Consider the following 21143-nt stretch of genomic DNA (forward strand, 5'->3'; position numbering starts at 1 on the left):
AGGGGGTAAGACCTACTTCAGAATAAGCAGTAAGACAGCAATGAACTGTGTGTGTGTGTGTGTGTGTGTGTGTGTGTGTGTGTGTGTGTGTGTGAGAGAGAGAGAGAGAGAGAGAGAGAGAGAGAGAGAGAGAGAAACAGATTCAAGTGCAAACATACAATTTATTGAACAAATTCCTAGCAAAAGTTAACTTCATTAGTATCAGAAGGAAAGTTAATGTTTAAACAGTTTTTCCCACATCTGCTACTTCCATAACGTCTGGGCAAATGTCATAAATTAGGAGTGGGGAAGGGCACAGCGCCAATTGTCAAAACAAATGGGCCATTCTGGAGCCCAGGTTCCATATTATTTTTCTTCTGCTCTGGGAAGGCAGCCTGTTCTAACTCAGGACTACCTAGCCCTGGTGCATTGTACCTGAGGAAGGCCCACTGATAGGGACGGGCTAATGACAGAGGCCATGAAGAAATCTTGTACAGCTAGTGTCCTGGGCCTTGGAAAGGGAAAATGAGCTCTGCCATTAACGGAGGTAGAAGCATAAAAACATGAGCAATGACAAGGTTTGGCACTGAATTATCCCTTCTCTCTTATTCCTACATTCCTACTCTGCATATAAATCTTCTTCCTAGATGGTTCCACACTCTGGAGGGCAAGTTCCATGCTCTGTGTTTCCTACACCCTACGTAGGCACAGTATCCAGTCACAGTGGATTACGTAATTTTGTCCATGGCTTAGCCTGTTCTGTTCCTTTGCTTGGCAAGGCCGAGGCAGTGAGAGGATTTGGACAGGCTTGCCCACCAGCTTTTCTCTCTTCTTCTCTGCTTTGTGCCTTCAGCCTCTTAGACAGACATGAATTGCCCCTGCTCCTCTGTGTGGTTCAGTACGTCTGTCTGCACAGGCTGATGATTACACACTGGCTGAAGGGAAGGAAGGCTGTGATCCTAAGCTAAAAATTACACTTTACCAGAAAGTTCCATATTGGTATCCAAGGCACCAACCCAGCCAATTATAGAGTAGGACCTTGTTTCCCAATAGCCATTGTCATTATTTACACAAGGAATATTATGGGAAGGCTAAGGCAGGATTTCAAATTATCTGATGTCTCTGATCTCGATGTCACCCGATCAGCACAAGAATTTCAATATAATCTGCTAATACCACAGCCTTTTAATGATATCTTGAATTCTTCCTATACAGAGAGAAACATCAAGACTGACCCTCACTTTCTCAGGATTCTGCATTAGGTCTCTGTTATCTCTTTGTCATTTTCGTCTTAGTCAGCTGCCACATAGCCAGTGGTTGAGTTGCTCACCAATCCATAACAGACATCATCTCTAATAACATCTATTACAGATAGTGGCTTTTTTCTCTTAGACTTATTCTGCCCCTAAAAAGTTGATACTGAAAACAAAACAAAACCACCTCAAACTCAATGCCAGATTGTTCATAGCTAGGCTGTGCCTTTGCAGTAGACACTGGAGTTCATGTGGAGCTCTTCTTCAGCCCATAGGTCTGAAGGTGGTCTCAAACAGATCACCTCATAGGCTATCTATGGTGAATCATTTGGAAGTAGGCTTTTCATTTAGTCATTCAACAAATTATTATTCTTTCAATGTTAAGCTGTATTTTAATTATGTGTTTATATATGTGTGCAAATGTGTGTATGTGAGTGCAGGTGTCAGATACGCTTGGGATTGTAATTATAAGCAGTCATCCTACATGGATAGTGGAAATCAAACTTTGGTCTTCAGCAGGACTCTTAACTACGGAGGTATCTCTCCAGCCTCAACAAATAGTCATGGATTTATTGCAAAGGAGCAGATGCAAACTTGGGTTCATTGGCAACTTAATGAATTGGATTCTCAGGTCAAAACATGGCTGTGTCACCCTTCTAGCTTGCTTTCTTCCCTATAGTAATTAAAGAAAAATGATAATTGGTAGGACCTCGGCTCCCCTCCTGTACTCCAAATGGTTGCAGTAGTGCAATCCTTGGAATGATTAGCCTGGCTGTTCTCTCCCAGGCTGACAGACCATTTCCAACAGTGTTTGCTTTCTGGATCTCCTCAGAGTAAGCAGTTCAGGTTCTTCTCCAGCCCACTTGTCTCCATCATTTTAATCCTAGCTCAATCTTTGCCTCTTCTAAATGCCTTCTCAGATGAACCATGATAATTGCATTTTGCTTTCTCATCACACAGATAAGCATGTCCCAATGCAGAAACAACATGGAATTAAAATAGTCTTAAAAAAATTAGTGGATTAGTGAATCAAAGGTAAGTTCATAACATGAAGGTTATACATGTTAGTTCTCACATAAAGGTCACCCGAAGTTCATGTTATTGTTTAAAAGCATCCAGAGGGTGAAGATCAGGACCTAAAGCTCCAGGTTGAGTGGGCAGAGCTTAAGTCCTTGGGCTACAAGGAGAGGTTTGGTTCCAAGGACCTGTCTACAAATGGGCATCAAATTGGAGAGGGGAGGAACTTGCCTTCCTCAACATAATTTTCAGGGTCATCTTATTTCCTTGAGTTTTTTTTTTTTTTCTATTACTTTCACAGTAAACTTAAATTAGCAATGGATATACATATCCATTATGTTTATTATATATACATACATACATGTATGGATATATATTTTCCTCCAGTTTCTCAAAGGTAGTCATTTTTCACCAGATAATAAAGCTCTGGTTTATAAATGTAATCCTTTACATTAAAATTCTTGGGTACTGTCCTGGCTAGCTTTATGTTAACTTGACACATGCTAGAGTTATCTGAAAGGAGGGAACCTTAATTGAGAAAAATGTATCCATAAAATCTGGCTGTAGGATATTTTATTAATTAGTGATTGCCATGGGAGGGCCCAGTTCATTGTGGGTGGTGCCATCCCTGGGCTGGTGGTCCTGGCTTCTGTAAGAAAGCAGGCTGAACAAGCCATGATGAACAAGCCAGTGAACAGCACCTCCCCATGGTTTCTGCACCAGCTCTTGCCTCCAGGTTCCTGCCCTGCTTGAGTTCCTGCCCTTACTTCTTTTGATGATGAACTGTGATAAGGGAGTGTAAGCTGAGTAAACCCTTTCCTCTCCAACTTCCTTTTGATCACAGTGTTTTATCACAGCAATAGTAACTTAAACTAAGATGAGTACTTTAGGATAGAACTAAATGAAGTCAACTTTGTAAGTTTTCTATGAATACATATAAGAACTCTTGCTCTCAGGCACATTGAAAGCTGACTTGGAGCAGAGGGGGCTAAGCCCCACTGAGGGAGAAGATTTAGGAAGTTGTTCTGCCCCTCCCCCCACACCAAGAAGGGACATCAAAATAACATTAGCTCAATGATTACTTTTAAAACTCAAGGAAGATCAGTTCAAAGGTTAAGAAACCAAGGCAATATCCATTTGTCTGTTTTTTAATCTATCACCTTAATGGTCAGAACTTGTCAGTAGAATTTTTAGAGAAAGGTTTTTATCTGGGATTTCCCCTCACTAAATAGTACTATTCTAGTATCCCAATAGTTACCAATCTACAGTTATCAATTCTCAAAGAAAAATTCCTCATTTGCAAGCACTTGATCAAACAAACAAACAAACAAACAAGCAAGCAAACAGAAGAACTGGGTGCACCTTTAATTCCCAATACACCCTGAAGACAGAGGCAAGCATATTTCTGTGAGTTCTGGGCCAGCCCGAGTGAGACGGTGAGACTGTCTAAGGACAATTTTAAAGCATTATCCATTAACAGTATATTCATTCATCTATTTGGATTAAAAAAGGATTTAAATATTACATTTACACAATTACATTTTATTGAAATAATAAGGGAGAGAATAGTCTTACCATTTGCCCTGTGCAGTTGTGAGCTGCTGCACTGAATAGCCAAACTGTTCACTTGAAGGACCAGAAAATATTTTTGCTCCTGGGAGGCCAACATTGTATGCCAGACAACTTAAAATACCTATTTAAAAATAGAAAACATTGTCCATATTTACAATTTTTAATGTAAGTGTATAATAGAATTGTTAAAGATCATGTTAAAAAAACAACAACCTTGTTTGACCCGATAACTATTCTCCTTATCAGTGTTGATAAGAAAGAATGGCTACTACATCTAAAGTACTTAAGTGGGCTCCGGCATGGGTCTAGATAATCATATGAAAATTCATTGCCTTAACTATCCAGCCCCAGGAGATAGTCACCAAAGGTATTTTTGATTCCAAGAGATTTTTGAGGCTCCAGGTGTGTCTCTCATGTCCAGTGCTAAGGGAAGGCCAGCATTTGAATAAAAGACTGAATCAAGCACTAGGCTCTTAAACTGTTGACCTATTTCTAAGAATTATGAAGTGATTTAAATTCTATTTGTGTTTCCTCACAGAGAAAGACCCTATACTACTCATACAGTGCCCAAAGGGTGACCTGGTCCTGTCATGGTCTCCACATGAAATGTGTGTTAACAACGCAATGCCGAGAAGGGAGGAAAGTCCTAGCCCAGGAAAGCAGCATCATTGTCTCTCTCAGAAAGTGATGCTTTGTAGGCTAAAGATTTAGGAAATGGTGCACTGTCTTTTAATTCCTGTGGGAACTGCCAGAGCACTTCTGTCTTTTGAGTTTTCTTAATGATCAATAAACGACAATCAGGAAAAACAGAGCAAACTAAAGGAGACAATACCTAATAGATTTTTAAAAAAAAAAAAACTTCCTACTTCTGATAGAAGAGGAGAGAAGAGTAGGGTTAACTCCCTCTGGCACTAGAGCATTCATGCTGGGAGTCCTTCACACGGTAGAAGCCAGGCTTTATGGAGTTCGAAGGATGGCAGTGTGCCACATGCCATGGAGCTTCAGCATTTATCTTTGCAGAGCTTAAAAAGTACCTGGACTCTTTAAACTTAATGCCACTACTCCTGTACCCTTTGTCTTCACAAGGGGAGATTTCACTTTGGGTGCAGCGTTAAGGCTGCATGATGTTTCAGATATCTGTAGCTCCACACACCGAAAGCCTGGATGAAATGGCTTGCTTTCCCATTGTGCTTCTGAACTTATGGGAGGAGATTCTATGGACTGTTCCAAAAGGAAGAATTAAGTCACTGGTGATGCTCTGGGGGGTTGAAATAGTCAATGTGCCTTTTTAAGTGCCAAAAATACTCCACTGGGCGTTCGCTCACTCAAAAAAGCCCACTTGTTATTTCTTAGGAAAATAAAGTTGCCAGGAGGAAAAGGGCACATATTAATTTTGAAATACGATGTGACATAATCTGCACAGGTCAACCTTTGGAAATTCAACCTGTAACATCTACCTCTCCATAGGACCACTGTTCCTTTTTACCGAGGAAAAAATGCAAAAGGAAATAACGTCAAATTAAACAGAATACTGAATGCGGCATTCAGAATCCTTGTGTTTCTAATTATTGCTTCATTTTCACCCACTATGAGAATTTAGCAAATACTGTTTGAATATTTATCAGGTCTTACATATTCTAGTTAATGCTTGATGTCAAACTATTGTCACTTTAAACATATCTAACACCATGTGGCTGGACATACAATAACACAGCTCCCTCCCACTATTAATTAGACTTTGGCAAATCATGTAATAGGAAGTGAATCAGGATGGAGTTCATTTTCTTATTCAATTTTATGATATATTGCATTTATTTCACGCAGTGGCAAGTGTATGCTTTCAGAAATGTGTTCTTGGGTGCTTTAGTTATTATGCAATCAAAAAATGTACATAAACACACAAGATCACTATTACACTCTTGGGAAACATAATCTTTTAAATTTTCTATTGAAATTTTTCATACAATATATTTTGATTATATTCTTTCCTCTCAACTCCTCCCTGTTTCCCTACCCAACCAAATAACTGTCCTTTTTCTTTCTCTCTCTTAAGGGTCTGTGATACTCTATGTCATCTGTTTTTTGACTAAAATGCTGCTATACAATATATACATATAGTATATGTGCATTATTATATATGCATATAGGTATATATAATGATTGATTTACAAGGAAATTGGAGTTCACTTTAAAACTCCAATTGTATTATAAATGTATATTATATATATAATGTGTATGTGGAAAGCATTATTAAAAATGGAAGAAATCATTTCATCTTTCTCTTTTAAACCCCAAGGTCTTGCCGTAGCACTGAGAAAACCCAGTTTCCTCACAGAGCTTCAAAGGTCCTTTCCTACCTGGTGCTCATGTAGCTTTCTGGCCTCACCCTCTCCTTGCTTCACTGAGTCCCAGACACATTCCTTTTCCTTCTGTCCTTGAACACGCCCAGAACATTCCAGCCACGGTCTTTGATATCTGTCTCACTGCCTGTAGCTTCCTCCAAACTCTACTTTAGCAATCATTCATCATATCAGCCTGGTTGGTCTCTGTTCCAAGGACTTCTTTAATCCCTCGATTTAGCAGCAATACTGTCTTCCAACATTATCCCACTGGGGTGACAACTACCTGCAGTTTTCTCATGTCTGCTTCTGTCAACTAAAATGCAAGCCCCTTGAGAGTCCAGACCTGGCTTTTTTTTTACCCATATTTTCTCAGGACTTAAGGTAATGTGCGTGCATGTGTGCGTGCGTGCGCGTGTGTGTGTGTGTGTGTGTGTGTGTGTGTGTGTGTGTGTGTGTGCTGCACATGGCTAGTGCACATACCCATGCACATATGGAGGCCAGAGAACAGTGTCAGGCATCCTGCTTTATCACACCATTGAGAAAGTCTTTCACTGAACCTGGAGCTAGACTAGCAGCTGGTAGGCCCCAGCATTCCCCTGCCTCCACTCCCTACTCGGTGAGGAGCTGGTTTTGCTTTGGCTTTACTTGGGTCCTGGGGCTTTGCACTCAGGCCCTCTTTCATGTTGTTTATATAGAAGTATTCTTAGTTGCTTAGCCATCTCTACAACCTCAGCAGCTAAGATAATGTTTACTGAACAAAACACAGTTTAAATTAACATGTATTTCTCAGTGATGATTTTGAATATAAAAAACAGAGGGAGAAATAATGCACAACCCAGAGTCCATTCTTCAAATTTAAGTACAATTATTTTTTAAAATATTTCCTCACAACATTTTTCTCTCTATAGTTTAAGCCAAAGTACATTTCCTATCGTCCACTATTCCACTGAATCCAGGATTACACTAAAACCTACTGTATCTTTTGTAGTTGTTGTTTTCAAGCCAGGGTTTCTCTGTGTTGTTTTTGTGCCTGTCCTTAATCTCACTCTGTAGACCAGGCTGGCCTCGAACTCACAGAGATCCTCCTGCCTTCCTAGTGCTGGGATTACAGGCATGCACCACCACCACCCGGCAAAACCTACTGTATCTTAATGGTCATGTGTTCATGACAATGGCAGAATTATCTTTACTTATTTGAACCCCCAAATAACCTTGTGTGATTGCAAAGCCCATTATAACCAACTGACAAATAAGGAAAGTATAATTCATGAAGATTAAATGTCCTTATTGCTTATGTCCAAGTTCTTCCTCAAGTCTTGACATGGTTCATTTTCTCCAACATTACAGTTTAGAAATTCTGTTAATAAATGATCTGCTCATGTTCTCATAAAACCTGTCACTCGTCACCACCATCTCTTTATTCTACTGATCCTAAAATTCTCCTTTTCTGCAATTTAAATCATTTCCTTGAGACGCTGCTTCTTTTGATGTATCTAAGCATTATCAAACACACTTATTTTTCTTCTAAAATGTACTTACATCTCATTATCTGTGCCATCAGTTCACATTGGATAGACACTACCTTCTCAGTTTCTGTAAATCTAATACTTGTGTATAAAGTATCCTGTCTAACTCAAAATCTACTTCTCCTTTGTAATCCTAACATTTGTAATGATACTTTCATATTATCTCTTTAGGACCATATTGGTATTAAGAACTACATTTAATTCATCTTGAACTTCCCTTTTCAACTCTGCCTACATGTCTATACCCACTAAGAAATAGCTCATTCAACAAATATTTATGTAGAGCCTTTGTGCCATGAACTTTTCCACATCCTGAGGATATAGCAGATAAAAAACAAAACAAAACAAAAACAATATCCCTATTTTCTCTGACTTTCCATCCTTGCAAGTTGACAACAAATGAAAAATTACTTCATAATGTGATAAACATAGAAACAGAGCAAGATACACCAGTCCTCAATACAAGTTAAATGTTAAGACAAGCTTGAAGCGGCAGCAGCTAACTTGGGTATTGACAGATGAGTTGGAATTCACTCTATCCAGAGAAGGATCATCATGTTCAGCAGTTAGATACACGTATGCAAGAGAAGACTGTGGTAATGGTGAATAGTTATGGCTCAGAAAGCTATAACCTACCTGTTTCATTTATGTAAACATTCCCAGTTCTATATTAGATACAGTGTCTAACCAATTTGCACTTTGCCCTGCCAGGAGCTTATTATTACCCAGACTAAAAAGTTTTCATTATCCAACAAGATTTTTTTTTTTTTTTTTTGGTTTTTTGAGACAGGGGTTGTTTGTGTAGCTTTAGATCCTGTCCTGGAACTCACTCTATAGACCAGGCTGGCCTTGAACTCACAGAAATATGCCAGCCTTTGTCTCCTGAGTGCTGCGATTAAAGGCTTGCACTACCACAGACTGGCACAATAAGCATTCTTAAAACATTCAGCAAAGATGACCTTGTTAGCCAGTTGCTGACAGTAGCCAAGCCAAAGTAATCAAGTAAATCTCATCAAATGATAACTACATAGTTCACACCACTCTTAGTGTAGTGGGGGAATGTTAGTTATTTTTCTATTGCTGTGAAGAGACACTATGACTAAAGCAACTTATGAAAAGAGGCATTTGATTGTGGGTTTTCTTACAGTCTCTGAAGGTGAGTCCATGACCATCATGATGGAGAGCATGGCAGCAGGCAGGCGGGAATAGTGCTAGAGCAGTAGCAGAGCTGACATCTGATCCAATAAGGCCATACCCCTTAATCCTTCTTCAAACAGTTCCACCAAATACAGCAGCAAGTGTTCAAATATATGAGCTATTCTCATTCAAGACACCACAGATGAGGATAGCTGAATACCATCCCTTTTCTAAGTTACTCACAGAAGTGGTGTGCCCTGGACATGACACTGCAAAGCACAAGTGACCTTCCTTCTGCTCCAAACATATGCAGCTTCTACCAGCCATGGCTTTTGTGGGTGGACAGCTGGACTCCACCTTCCTGAAATGGTGCTATCCTGCACCCACATATCTGAAGATCTGGGTCTTGAAGCCTACACAATATTGGTCCCTCTTTGAAGGAGACATTCCTCCATCTCACATACCAGCATACCTCTGCAGGAATGGACTAGAATGAATCTGATAACTTAGTGTTCAGCCCTAATTGTTCATCCAAGTTACATTCTGTAACTCAGAGAATTGTAGATGAGTCACATAAAAGAAGAAAGTACTGGAAGTAATGAAGATTGAGACTTAGCATCATCTGTGCTGCATTAGAGCAAGTTTCTTACCTTCTCCAAGGCTTGTATTTTTAATCTTTGAAAATAAGGACTTATTCTAGGACTTCTATGTATATTTAATGTAATTTCTCATAATACAAAGTAACTGGAGATACTTATTATATATGAATTTCTTATTTTATATTTTGTGTTTCTTAGATGATTGTCTCCTCATTTAAATGATTAAATTTCAAAGTTGATTTTTTAAAGCAAATTTTGAAAGCTTCTATAGAACACCTCATTAATTTTAGATATTTTGGTAGTTATTGTTAATGATCAACTTGACAGGATCTGGAATCACTTAGGAGGGAAGTGAAGGGTTATTTATTCTCTGGACATGTCTGTGGGGGACTGTCTTGATTAGGTTAATTTGGGGAACAGATTAGTTAATGTGGGAAGAGTCATCTTAACTGTGGGGTTGGGGCCATTCACTGAGTAGGGAGGGAATCCCAGGCTGCATAAATAAGAGACGTTGAACTGGGCACCAGCACTCATCAGTCTCTGGTTCCTGGTTGTAGATGTGATGTGACCAGGTGCTTTCAGCTCCTGCTGCCATGACTGACTTCAGTCATGTACTGGGAACTGGAATGAGGTCTTACTGTCTTGAGTTGTTTTTTGTCAGGGTATGTTATTACAGTTGTGGGGAAAGAAAGTAATGAAGTAATCTCTCAAGAATAGAGCCAATTCTTCATATAGTTTCATGTTCTTCTTTAAAGATTTAAAAGAAATTATGTGCACATATATACATGGAGGCCAGAAGAGCCATGGATCCCCTGGAGCTGAAGTGATAGGTGGTCATGAACCACCTGACATAGATATTGGTAACTGAACTCCTGTCCTCTGCAAGGACGATAATGCTTTATTTCAAGAGCCTAACTTAATTGCACATACAGAAGCCTTTTACCTAATAAGGTAGCACGTACTAGTTCTAATGGTTAGGACATCGACATGGTTTTTTCCCCCAGAAATGACCACTAAGTCTGTTTTGCTCTGCTATCTGCCTCCCCCACCATGTCACATTCACGCTACACGTAATATACATCATGTTTCTCCAAACGTTGCAACCCATTCTATACTAACTCTAGGCCCCAAATCTGACCTACTATCAACTCACCACACTCCCAAATTTATCATCCAAATCAGGTAGGAGTGATGTTTCCATATTGTATCCCAGAACAAAATTCCTTCTCATCTCTGGGCTTCCCAAACAAATTATCTACTTCCAAATATAATTGTGGAGCAGGCACAGGAGAGTCAATTCCACTCCCAAAGGCAAAAATCAGAATAGAGGAGCCACTAGTCTCAAAACCATTTGACATTGGAGGGAAGTTTTCATTAGGTCTGAGAATAACTCTGTTATTCATGACTTTGTCCCATGAACTATTGGCACTACAGGCCTTCCTACCCACAGCAGCGCTCTAAAGATCCTTGCTCTTCCCACTTCAAATGGTAGCATTTCTACTGGCACAATGTCCTCAAAAACCTTTTAAACCTGTAATACATGTCACAGAGATCAGTGCCAATAGATGAACAACCATTAGCAGATCTTTCCTGGGTAACTTCCTCTGTGCTGGATAACCTGGTTGTGCCAAGATAGTTTGAGGACTCCTGGTCAACATCCTAGTCTGTTCAGAAAAACTCTCTAGCCAATCACTGGCCTTCGTGCTAGGCATGCTTTTGTAATGAAGAAATTCATAATATTGCTTGGCTTGGATTGCTACGAGGAACTAGCCCAGGAGCTTATTTCTCATAGTTCTGAAGACTGGAAGTCTGATTTCGGATGCCTGCAGGGCTGGGTTACAGTAAGGGCCCTCTTCTAGCTTGCAGACAGCTGAGTTCTTGTTCTCTCTGCTTCACTAGGCCAGAAGAGAGAGAGGGAGAGCTAGATGTCTAGTCTTTGTGTTTGGACACCAATTCCTTGCATGAGACCTCCAGTATTATAACCTAGTTACCTCCCACAGGCTAACTTGAATTAAATACTGTCACTGAAGATTTCAATATATAAAATGTGGAGGGATGTAAGCACTCTGAGTTTTATGTGCTACAATCTGCATAGGCTGAGGATTTTCTGGATCATCAAGGATGACGATTCTTGGTTCTTCTTCAACTTGCCTCTTCTTTTCACAGTTGCTGTGCTAGCCAGGAAAAGACAGTCTTCGCCTTCAGTATTAGATCTGGAAGTTGGCTAAGCTAAATGGCCCAAGTGCAAGCTTCACAACTGTGATTTTTGCACCATGAACAGGCAGAGATAGATCTAATTTTCTGCCACAACACAAGGGAAGTCACATTTCCTCCAGTTTCCAATAAGGATTTTCCACAGTTCCTTGTCAGCCTGGAGGCAGCTTGAGCATCTGTGTTTGTATCAACATTCTCCTCAAGGTGTTATACAAAGAGCCTTTTGCTAAATAAAGCAATCGTCTTAGTTAGGGTCTCTATTACTGTGATGAAACACCATGACCAAAGGCAACCTGGGATCTGCGTTGGTGGTATAGTGGTGAGCATAGCTGCCTTCCAAAGGCAACCTGGGGAAGGAAGGGTTTATTTTGCTTACAGTTCCACACCCCAGGTCATATTCAAAGGCCATCAAGACAGGAACTGAAACAGAACAGCTGACACAAAAGCCATAGAGGAGGACTGCTTAACTCTCGCTCCTTCATTATGACTTGCTCAGCCTGCATTCTCATGGCAGCCAAGATCATCTACTCAGGGGTGGCACCAGGTACAATGGGCCGGAGCCCTACCATGTCAATAACTAAGTAAGAAAATGCCCTATAGGCTTGCCTACAGCCCAACCTTATGTGGGCATTTTCATAATTGAGATTCCCTCCTCTCTGATGGCTCTAGCATGTGCCGATTTGACATAAACCTAACCAGCACAGCAACAGGCATGGGTTTTATGAACTAAGTGGTGACTTATTTTTGAGGGGTCACCATTCAACTCAATAAAATTGGTATGGGAAGAATGTAGAATCTTTGCTCCAGTTTTTCACAGAGTTGGGCTTGTATTGAACTGCACTGGCACATAACTACATCCCCACAGGACAAAGAATAGGCTTGCAAACATTTGCTGTAAAAAGGCAAGTTCACAAGTTCATTACCTCTTTCCTGTAGAACAATGCACTACCCGGACCGATGTTCACCTAGCCTTTCAAACAAACACTATGAGACTAGCTGGAGTGGGTCAGAGGGCACCTATGTTAGCACACTCATGCAACTTGCGAAGCTGTGAACAGTAACATCTTTCTCTGGTTCACAAATATTTGTTTGCAGTGAATATATTTATCACATATTGGGCAATGACTCTATGTTCACATAAAGGAAATAGCATCACTTGTGTGATCAGAAATAAACATCTAAATGTATTATCCAGGCTCAGAGACTGTTGTGTGCTCCACTCAAAAGTCGTGCGTTGAAGCCCTAGTTTCCCAGCATCAGTAAGTGCAATTAGAGAGAGGGGCCGTCAGGAAGTGACTCAAATTGAATGAGGCCATCACAGTTGAACTCTCATCCAACATGACCAGTGTCCTCCCAAGAAGAGGAAGCAACAGCTGGCCTCCATAACTATTAGAAAATACATTTCTGTTAGTTGGGGTATCTTGTCTGTGGTATTTGTCATGCAGTGCTAGCAGATTAGAGAAGGGGGGGGGAGTCTAATTCTTAACCTCTGAGCCATCTCTCCAGCCCCCAAGGAGTCTAAATCTATTAGAAAAATTTTAATTTATTGCTCTAGTTTCAAAGATTCTATCCATGTAATACAAATATATACTAGATATTTCACATAATGTTCATATTTTTATGAAAAATTCAAAGTGGTGTGTGTGTGTGTGTGTGTGTGTGTGTGTGTGTGTGTGTGTGTGTGTGTGTTTAGGGGAGCTAGTGTGGAGCAAAGGAGAAGAAAGAAGAGAAGAGAAACTGCATCAAGTCCTGGAGAATGGCTTCATGTGCTCAGGTCATGTCAACGCCTTTTCACATTTCCACTCTTCAATTTTGAAAGGAAGAGCCATTTCAAACAGCCCCACTGTAATTGTTTCTTGGGTCCATTTACTGTGACTTGGTGCCGCCTAGCAACTCAATAGATTTCCTTCATTTTCTAAAGGATGCAGGAGGGTGAGTTGCACTTGGCAGACTCACTTTCTCCTGACAGCTGAGCTCGAGACAGTGAAATAATCGTGCTGGCCCAAGAGCTTCTGGGAGAACTCCTTGCAATTCCTTCATTGAAGTGGTGGTCTATTTTCGACTTCTCGGTAAATGCCTTCTGTGCAGGAGAGGAGCCCCTTTCCTGTCTGATCTCCCCACTTTTTCTGTCCACCTCACATAGTTGACTAGTCAGGGTCTGTTACCGGACTTGCTCATTACAAAGTAAGTGTCACACATCTTCAGGCAGTACACGGGGAAACAATCATTATTAAAATGAGCACTGCTTGTTACATCTCTGCTCACAGGGAACTTTGCTATAAAGCGCCTTTTAAAATAATTTTTCATACAACGTACTCTGATCACACTTTCCCCCTCCCTTATCTTTTCTGAGATCCTCCCTACCTCCCCTCCTACCCAATTCCACACCCTTTCTTTCTCTATAGTCTTTTTTTAAATTTTGTTTTGTTTTTTCAGATTATGCTATAATTACATTTCTCCCTTCCTTCTCTTCCTGAAAACCCTCCTATATACTCCTCTCCTTCAAATTCATGGTATCTATTTTCCACTAATTGTTATTGTATGCATATGTGTGTGCTTTTTGAGGAATACACACAGACACACAGACACACAGACACATACACACACACACACAGAGATACACACAATCTTCCTAAATATATCCTGTTCAGTCTGTGTAATGTTACTTGTGTGTATGTTTTCAGGGCTGACTCTTTGGCACTAGACAATCAATTGGATAATCACCTCTTCCTCTCCCACCTTTTCTTAGTTGCTCACAGTTCGTTGTGTAGAGTGGAAGCTTCATGGGCTTTTCTCCATCCTCTTCCACACACCTATTAGTATCATCCTTGTTGAAATCATCTTTTGCATGGTCTTCCCTGATCATCTGAGCCTTCCTTCACACACCGTTTTAGTATCTCCTTGGTAAGTCCTCAGTCCTCTCCAATTGCATCTCATGGAGTATTTACATCACAGCTACATGCTCAGTCTTCCTCTACCTCTAGTTCAGTGATTCTCAACCTTCTATGCTGCGACCCTATAAAACAGTTCCTAATGTTGTGGTGACCCCCAACCATAAAATTATTTTCATTGCCTCTTCATAACTGTAATTTTGCTACTATTATGAATCATAATGTAAATATCTGTGTTAACTGAGGGTCTTAGGAGACTCACATGAAAGGGTCATTTGACCCCCAAGGGGTTGAAATGCACAGTTTGAGAACCACTGTTCTAAAACCTCTTATCCCACCTACCTAAAGCTCACATAGCTGACACCATGACTCCCACACACGTCTGATCTCAATCTGTCCCCCTGCTTGCTATGAGCCTTTTTCCAGAGGGCCATGGATTCACTCTGCCTCCCAGCTATTCTCACATATCAACTTCTCACAGACTCTTCCCTCACACCTATGGTAGACAGACTGGTGTGTTCCTCCTGTGATCCTCCTCTCCTGACATACATGCCTTTGGGTAAAAGTAGGTCCCTCAACTTTATATAATACATGGGAAGATTAAAAGCCAAGATAGAAGCAAATGTCATGATGAATACCTACCATCATGTGAGGGACAGAAAGGCAAACCTTTTTCAGGCAGAAAATCAAATGAGACCTACCTCCACCCAACACCACGATTACAGCCTTCTAAAAAAAGTCCGAAAAGACTCCAATGAAGCCATGTCCAGACTCTGGACCCTCAGAAACTCAGAAAAGTGCATATTATTTCACATCAGTACAGTGTGGCAATTTGTCATACCATAATAAATAACTGATATAAAATCTATACAAACAACATAATTGCTCCCATTTCCACCCAGCATTCTTTGTCTTCTTCATTATGTTTTATTTATTTATTCATAATCAAATATAATCCCTATGCCATATGCTTTTATCATCTGCCCAACCTATTAAAATGTGTAAAGGAAGACACAGTGCTTTTGCAAGGATGGGAAATTCTAAAATTTGAGGAAGAGAAGTTCTTCAAAGAAATAAAATTATTTTTCTAGACAAATTTGTCGGCAAAATATTTATTTGGGATGAAAAAGCAACCCCAGGAACATTTTCAAAAACTGACAATAAAAAACTGATTCCCCAAACACATCCACAATAATCTTTTCCCAACAGTTCGTAGCTGCACATTTTTAAGTTGCCTTTTGAAATGACAGTTTTTATAAAATAATTCTCTAAATGCAATGACATGATTCACTTCTTTCTTTTATCATGGTGAAATTATAGCAGATAAGTATATCCTCTTCCTCTGTACATTTTATTTTTAAGTGTCATGTAAATAAATGTTTGGGGTTGTTTTCCAATCATATAGGAATTAGGACATTTCAAGGCTCCTTAAGTTTTCTTTTCCAGGGATTAATCCAGAACTCTGGATTACAAAATTTAATAATTGGCTTGTGGTTGATGTCTTTGTAGTTGAAATATATTGGGAGAGAGACAATAATCTTAACTCCTTCATATTTAATAAAAATGTCAGGCTGTGTGAGTGTATGGGCAGGGCCTGTACAGAAATATCCCTAAAACTTAATCTCTGCATGTTTTATACTTAGCCTGATTGTCCATAAGAGTAGGGACCATGCTTACTTTACGAGCTGGCCTATGTCCCAGTCCTTACAGTAGAGACTATCAGTAGTAGTTGTTGAATGAACAAAAACCAGTTAACCAATTAACCTACAAACAATGAACAGTGGATGGGCAACAAAGACCTGTTTAATAAAGAAATGACTCAGAGTTCTGGCTGGTTCAAAGCAAGGGAATGTAGGGTGGTGAGCTATCTTATTGATGGATGGATTAGTAGACACATTAATGACTGTGTGTTACATATTATTCTGTACAAATACAAGTTATAAACACATACATTAAAAGTATATACTGTGAATTCCTGTGCTCAGGGAAATATAGTTTGTTTTCTATTTAGAGTTCTATAGAACATCTCACTTTTCTTCTAATGTAGTTGTAGGAGAACCATAAAACATTGTTCACATTGGATGCAGGTAGGATGGCAGAATTTTGACAAAGGCAGAAGTAAATTGTTTTTGTAATATAGGCAAATATCCTCTAGTGGAGCAAGGGCAATAGTAAGGCTGTGGTATCTAAGAGCGTGGCCTGTGAGGTTTGAGCAGCCCTGTGATTAAGCTTCTCAGTCTGTGACCACCGCTGCTATCTCATCATAAAATAAGTCAATATGTGTTCCTCCCATACATCAGATAGTGCGTGAGAAACTCTAACCCAAGTGTCCAACCTGTGACCGACACAAAGGGAAGCCACTTTCTTTTTGTTTTGTTTTCAATAGTTTAGTTTGTTTTCAAAAGTTTAGTATCATTGTGCTTGCTTGAGACTCGCACACTTCTTGGGAACTTTCACAAACAACACCACTTTGTAGGACACACCAATTTTTACCACAGACAAACAAGCATATCCTGAACAAATTTCCATTTAATTTTCTATATCTGTTACATCATGAGTCATCAGATGTCAGATGGCTGCATGCTGCTGACACACAGAAAAAAATACACCATAAAACCCAAGAAAATAGTATCAGTCCATGGACCCTCCCAGGAAGCCACACTGACAGGAAGTGGGTGATGCAGACCCTACTATGGAATTAAGCAAACAATCTTCAACTCTAAGTGCAGCTAATCATTACAAAGAATATACATGGTACAGGAAATGGCGATAGATCACATAAGATCTTCTGCACACACACACACAACCACAGGAAATTTGTTTTTAGTAGTACTGTCTTCAGTATAAAAAGGATCACAGTGCAGGTAGAAGGTACCTTCTCCCCATGAAAACAATCAGGTTTAAAAACTTCAGTCCTTTAAAAAGGAGCACATGGCATGTACAGTTAAGCTCTGTAATGTTTGGCTTACAGATATAGACACACAAAAAAGTATACAAGTTGAATGTGAAAAGTGATACCTTCAACATCTCGTGACTGCAGCAGTGTAACCCTGACCTTGGCTTTCATAAAGAAAGAAAACTGTACTGGGAGAGTGACATACAGCAACCTTAGCATTTGGGAGGGAGAGGCTGCTTCCAGTTTCCTAGTGTCTAACACTCAAGTGTTGTATGATTGGCATGCCGTTATTTTAATGTTGCCCTAAGTAAATAAATGATAATAAAAATAGATGAATACCAGTCTATAGATTTACAATATGTAAAATGTTCTCCCCTTTATAATGATTACACTTGATCTACCTTGTGAGGCAACAAAGTAGAAAAAAATCTGCTAATGATTTATCTAACGCCACCTAGAAAAGTGATGGCATGTAACCTACTCTTCATAACTTCAGTTCTATGTGGCCATGAGCAGGAAATGCTCTCAATACAGGCTTGCTTTTTCTTCAGTGGTTTCACCTAAGGGGATATTTGCTAATGTCTGATAAAGTTTTGACTGTCACACGGGGGTGTACTATCTAGTGGGTGGAGGCCAGACACGCTGCACAGTATCCTGTACTTCCTCGTCTATTCCCCTCCCCTGGGTCTAGATGAATTATCAAGCTCCAGATGTCAGCAACGCTGATGTCTGAACTGTAGTCTAAACAGTGAGCAGTCTCGTAAGCAACACGAAGTTGTTTAAGTTTTCGTGGTGGAATATTTTGATACTCTTCCATCAGGAGGCAGAGTCTCATTTGCCTCCCCCCACCATGTGAAGTGGGACTTGCTCCCTGTTGGATGAAGAGATGCAATGATGTGATTTCTAAGTCAAAGACAGAGATGACCATGACTTTCTTTCAGCATTCTTTAAAGTTTTGATCATTTTTAATTATGTGCATAGTGTGTCTCTGTGTAGGTTTGGACACTTTAGTGCAGGTGTCCTTGGAGGACAGAGGTGTCTGGTTTCCTTGGATCTAGAGTTACATGTGGTTCTGAGCCTGTGAGCCGCCACCTTACATGGTGGCTGGGAATTAAACTCAGGCCCTCTCCATGAACAGAATGTGCTTGACACTGCCAAGACATGTCTTCCAATTTCTCCCCAATATCCTTTTGAAATTCTTGCCTTTGGAGCCCACATCACCACACATGAAGTCAGGTCATGTACTAGATGCCTTGCTAGAGAGACAAATGGATACTCCACAGAAAGGGAATGCTGCCTGCCCTATAAGAATGAGACATAATAAACAATGGTCAAGACACTGGCTTGGGGTGACTGCACCGTTAATAGCTAACCAGTGCAATCTACTGACTGTTAGCCATAGTGAATTGTTGTGGCAAACAGAATGCCTTCCTTCCGTCCCTGCTGAAAGTTTCTGACACATGAAAGTGCCAAGGATTATCTTCAAGTGAAAGCTGTTGGGACTGTTTGTAACAATAACAATGAAGACAAAAGAGCAGTTTTCAAGGAAATATTCAGTGTGATCAAGAGGTATCTTGAAAACACATACAAAACATTGCAGGTTGGAGTCGCAGGTGCTAATCATATCAAATTCCAAGTGTAAAAATGAAGCAGGAGCATGCTGAACTTGATGAGTTCTTAAGATTTCTTTGGGGTCAATATCAGAGGGCCCTAGCATTAAATTCTGTGACCTGAATCTATAGATATTTTTCACAAGATATACATCCCAAAGTCATAACTTGAAAGCAGTGATTCCTTGTGAATAAAGGGGATGAGTGTATCACTTTATATTTGACAAATTACAAAAAGTAAATGAAAAATACAATGTTGAGGAAGTTGATAAATTTCTGCATTGTAGACGGCTATATTGTTGAATATGTGACAAGAGCTAACACACACACACACACACACACACACACACACACACACACACACACACACCATCTCTGGCATTGCAATGCTGCTTTGGGAAATCATCCAAAAGGAAACAGGAGGGAAAAAAAAAAAAAACCTTCTTGTATAGCTTCATTATATACAGTAGGGGTGAAGGAAATCCCACAGGATGCAACCTAAATATCCAACAATGGTACAATAGCTAACCAGGAGAAAGCAGGATACATTGATTCATGCCTGAAGGAAGACTGCTTAACATACAGATTTTCTTTGCAAGGCTCTTTGGACTCTTTCACAATTCATTAGAACTTCAGCACTGCATCTGGAGGCAGTTGTTCTAGAACAACAGAGTCAACTAAAGGCCAAAGATAAATACATGCATAATACATACATGCATACCTACATATATGAAAGAAATAGGGACTAGAATAAGAACACTTGTGTATGCCAGGAAAGCTGTGACAGACCAGCAGAGCACTTCCCTACTGACCTCAGCTAGAAAAACATGTACTGGGAAAATCCAATATTTTGCTGCTGTGTTCCTGTCCCACCACAAAAGCTCCTCTGCTATTGATTTGGGGGCTATGAAAATGGTAGCATACCCTCTTCTCTTCCATAATTTCTTTCACAGATCAGATTCCCACAATAAGTCATGATCCGAATAGTAAACAGAAATTTTAGAAACAAACAACTTATGCCTTAATTTGCATGAGTCTAAGTAGTCCAATAAGATTGTCTTCTCCATGCTCCTGGAGCATAAACCACCCTTCTTTCAAGCATATCCGAGCTACTTGCCTGCTAGCCACTGAATAGTCATCTCATATCTATCATGGTCTTGCAGAGATTGTGTTTGTGTAGTCCTTATATAGTTATCCAATGCCATGTCACAATGTCTGAGTAAGTCATCTCACATCACCTTATCACATAGGCATTGCATCATCACAAAGGAAAAGGTGGAGTGATACTATCTTTTTTTGAGGGAGACCACATTCACACAACTTTACTATAGCATTTTTATTATTAATCCTTTTTATTATTTGGTGCTGTTATTAAATTATTAGTATTTTCTATGCCTATTTTCTTTTTCTTTTGCAAAAAGACATTATGATGTAGCCTGGCTAGTTTCAATACATCATGTAGACCAGGGTGACTCTGGACGTAATTTCCCTGAGTGTTGGGATCACAGTTGAACTTGACTGTACATAGACAATTATGCTTAATTTATAAATGAAACTATGATATGTATGTAGGTATAGGGGAAAGGTTTTGTAGTATCTATGGTTTCAGACATCCCCTGGAGGTATTGAAATTTAACCCCTGGGGATGACAGATGACACAGTAAACATATATTAATGACGAGGCAAATTTGCAAATAAAAACTTGTGAGAAATGGAACATCAATTTCATGTGTTACTGAAGTCCAAGAAAATGGGAAATGAAAAAAATTGGGGATGAAGAAATATTTTAAAATGTGCTGGTTAAGAAATGTCATGAGGAAAATAAGGAAGAGTATAGAAATATGACCCCAAATTTTTGAAATGGACATAAGCACAGCATGTTAATAATAAGTGAAACTAAAAAATTGCTTCTTTGACAGTGTTTATAAATTTCATAACCTTCTGGTGAGAATAATGAAGGCCAGGCGTGACAATGAATTATTATATAGATCTTACACTAATTAAAAGCTGAGGTTATGAAAATCATTTCCTGTTCACTTGAAAATTTAAATGACAAAATGTATGAATAAGAACAACTCATAAATATAAGGTAACATGTTCATCAGTT

At 39.6% G+C, this 21143-nt stretch overlaps 1 protein-coding gene across 1 annotated transcript in view; it reads right to left on the reverse strand.

The window, feature by feature from the left end:
* The window catches only part of Itga2 (integrin subunit alpha 2), a 95149-nt gene that overhangs the window by 63304 nt on the left and 10702 nt on the right, over window positions 1-21143 (reverse strand). Inside the window, exon 2 of the mRNA XM_036206918.1 lies at window positions 3825-3942. Coding sequence (XP_036062811.1) covers window positions 3825-3942 — 118 coding nt within the window. The remainder of the gene's footprint in view (window positions 1-3824; window positions 3943-21143) is intronic.

The sequence above is a fragment of the Onychomys torridus genome, chromosome 15 (genome assembly GCF_903995425.1).
Source record: "Onychomys torridus chromosome 15, mOncTor1.1, whole genome shotgun sequence".
In the NCBI taxonomy this organism is placed as follows: domain Eukaryota; kingdom Metazoa; phylum Chordata; class Mammalia; order Rodentia; family Cricetidae; genus Onychomys; species Onychomys torridus.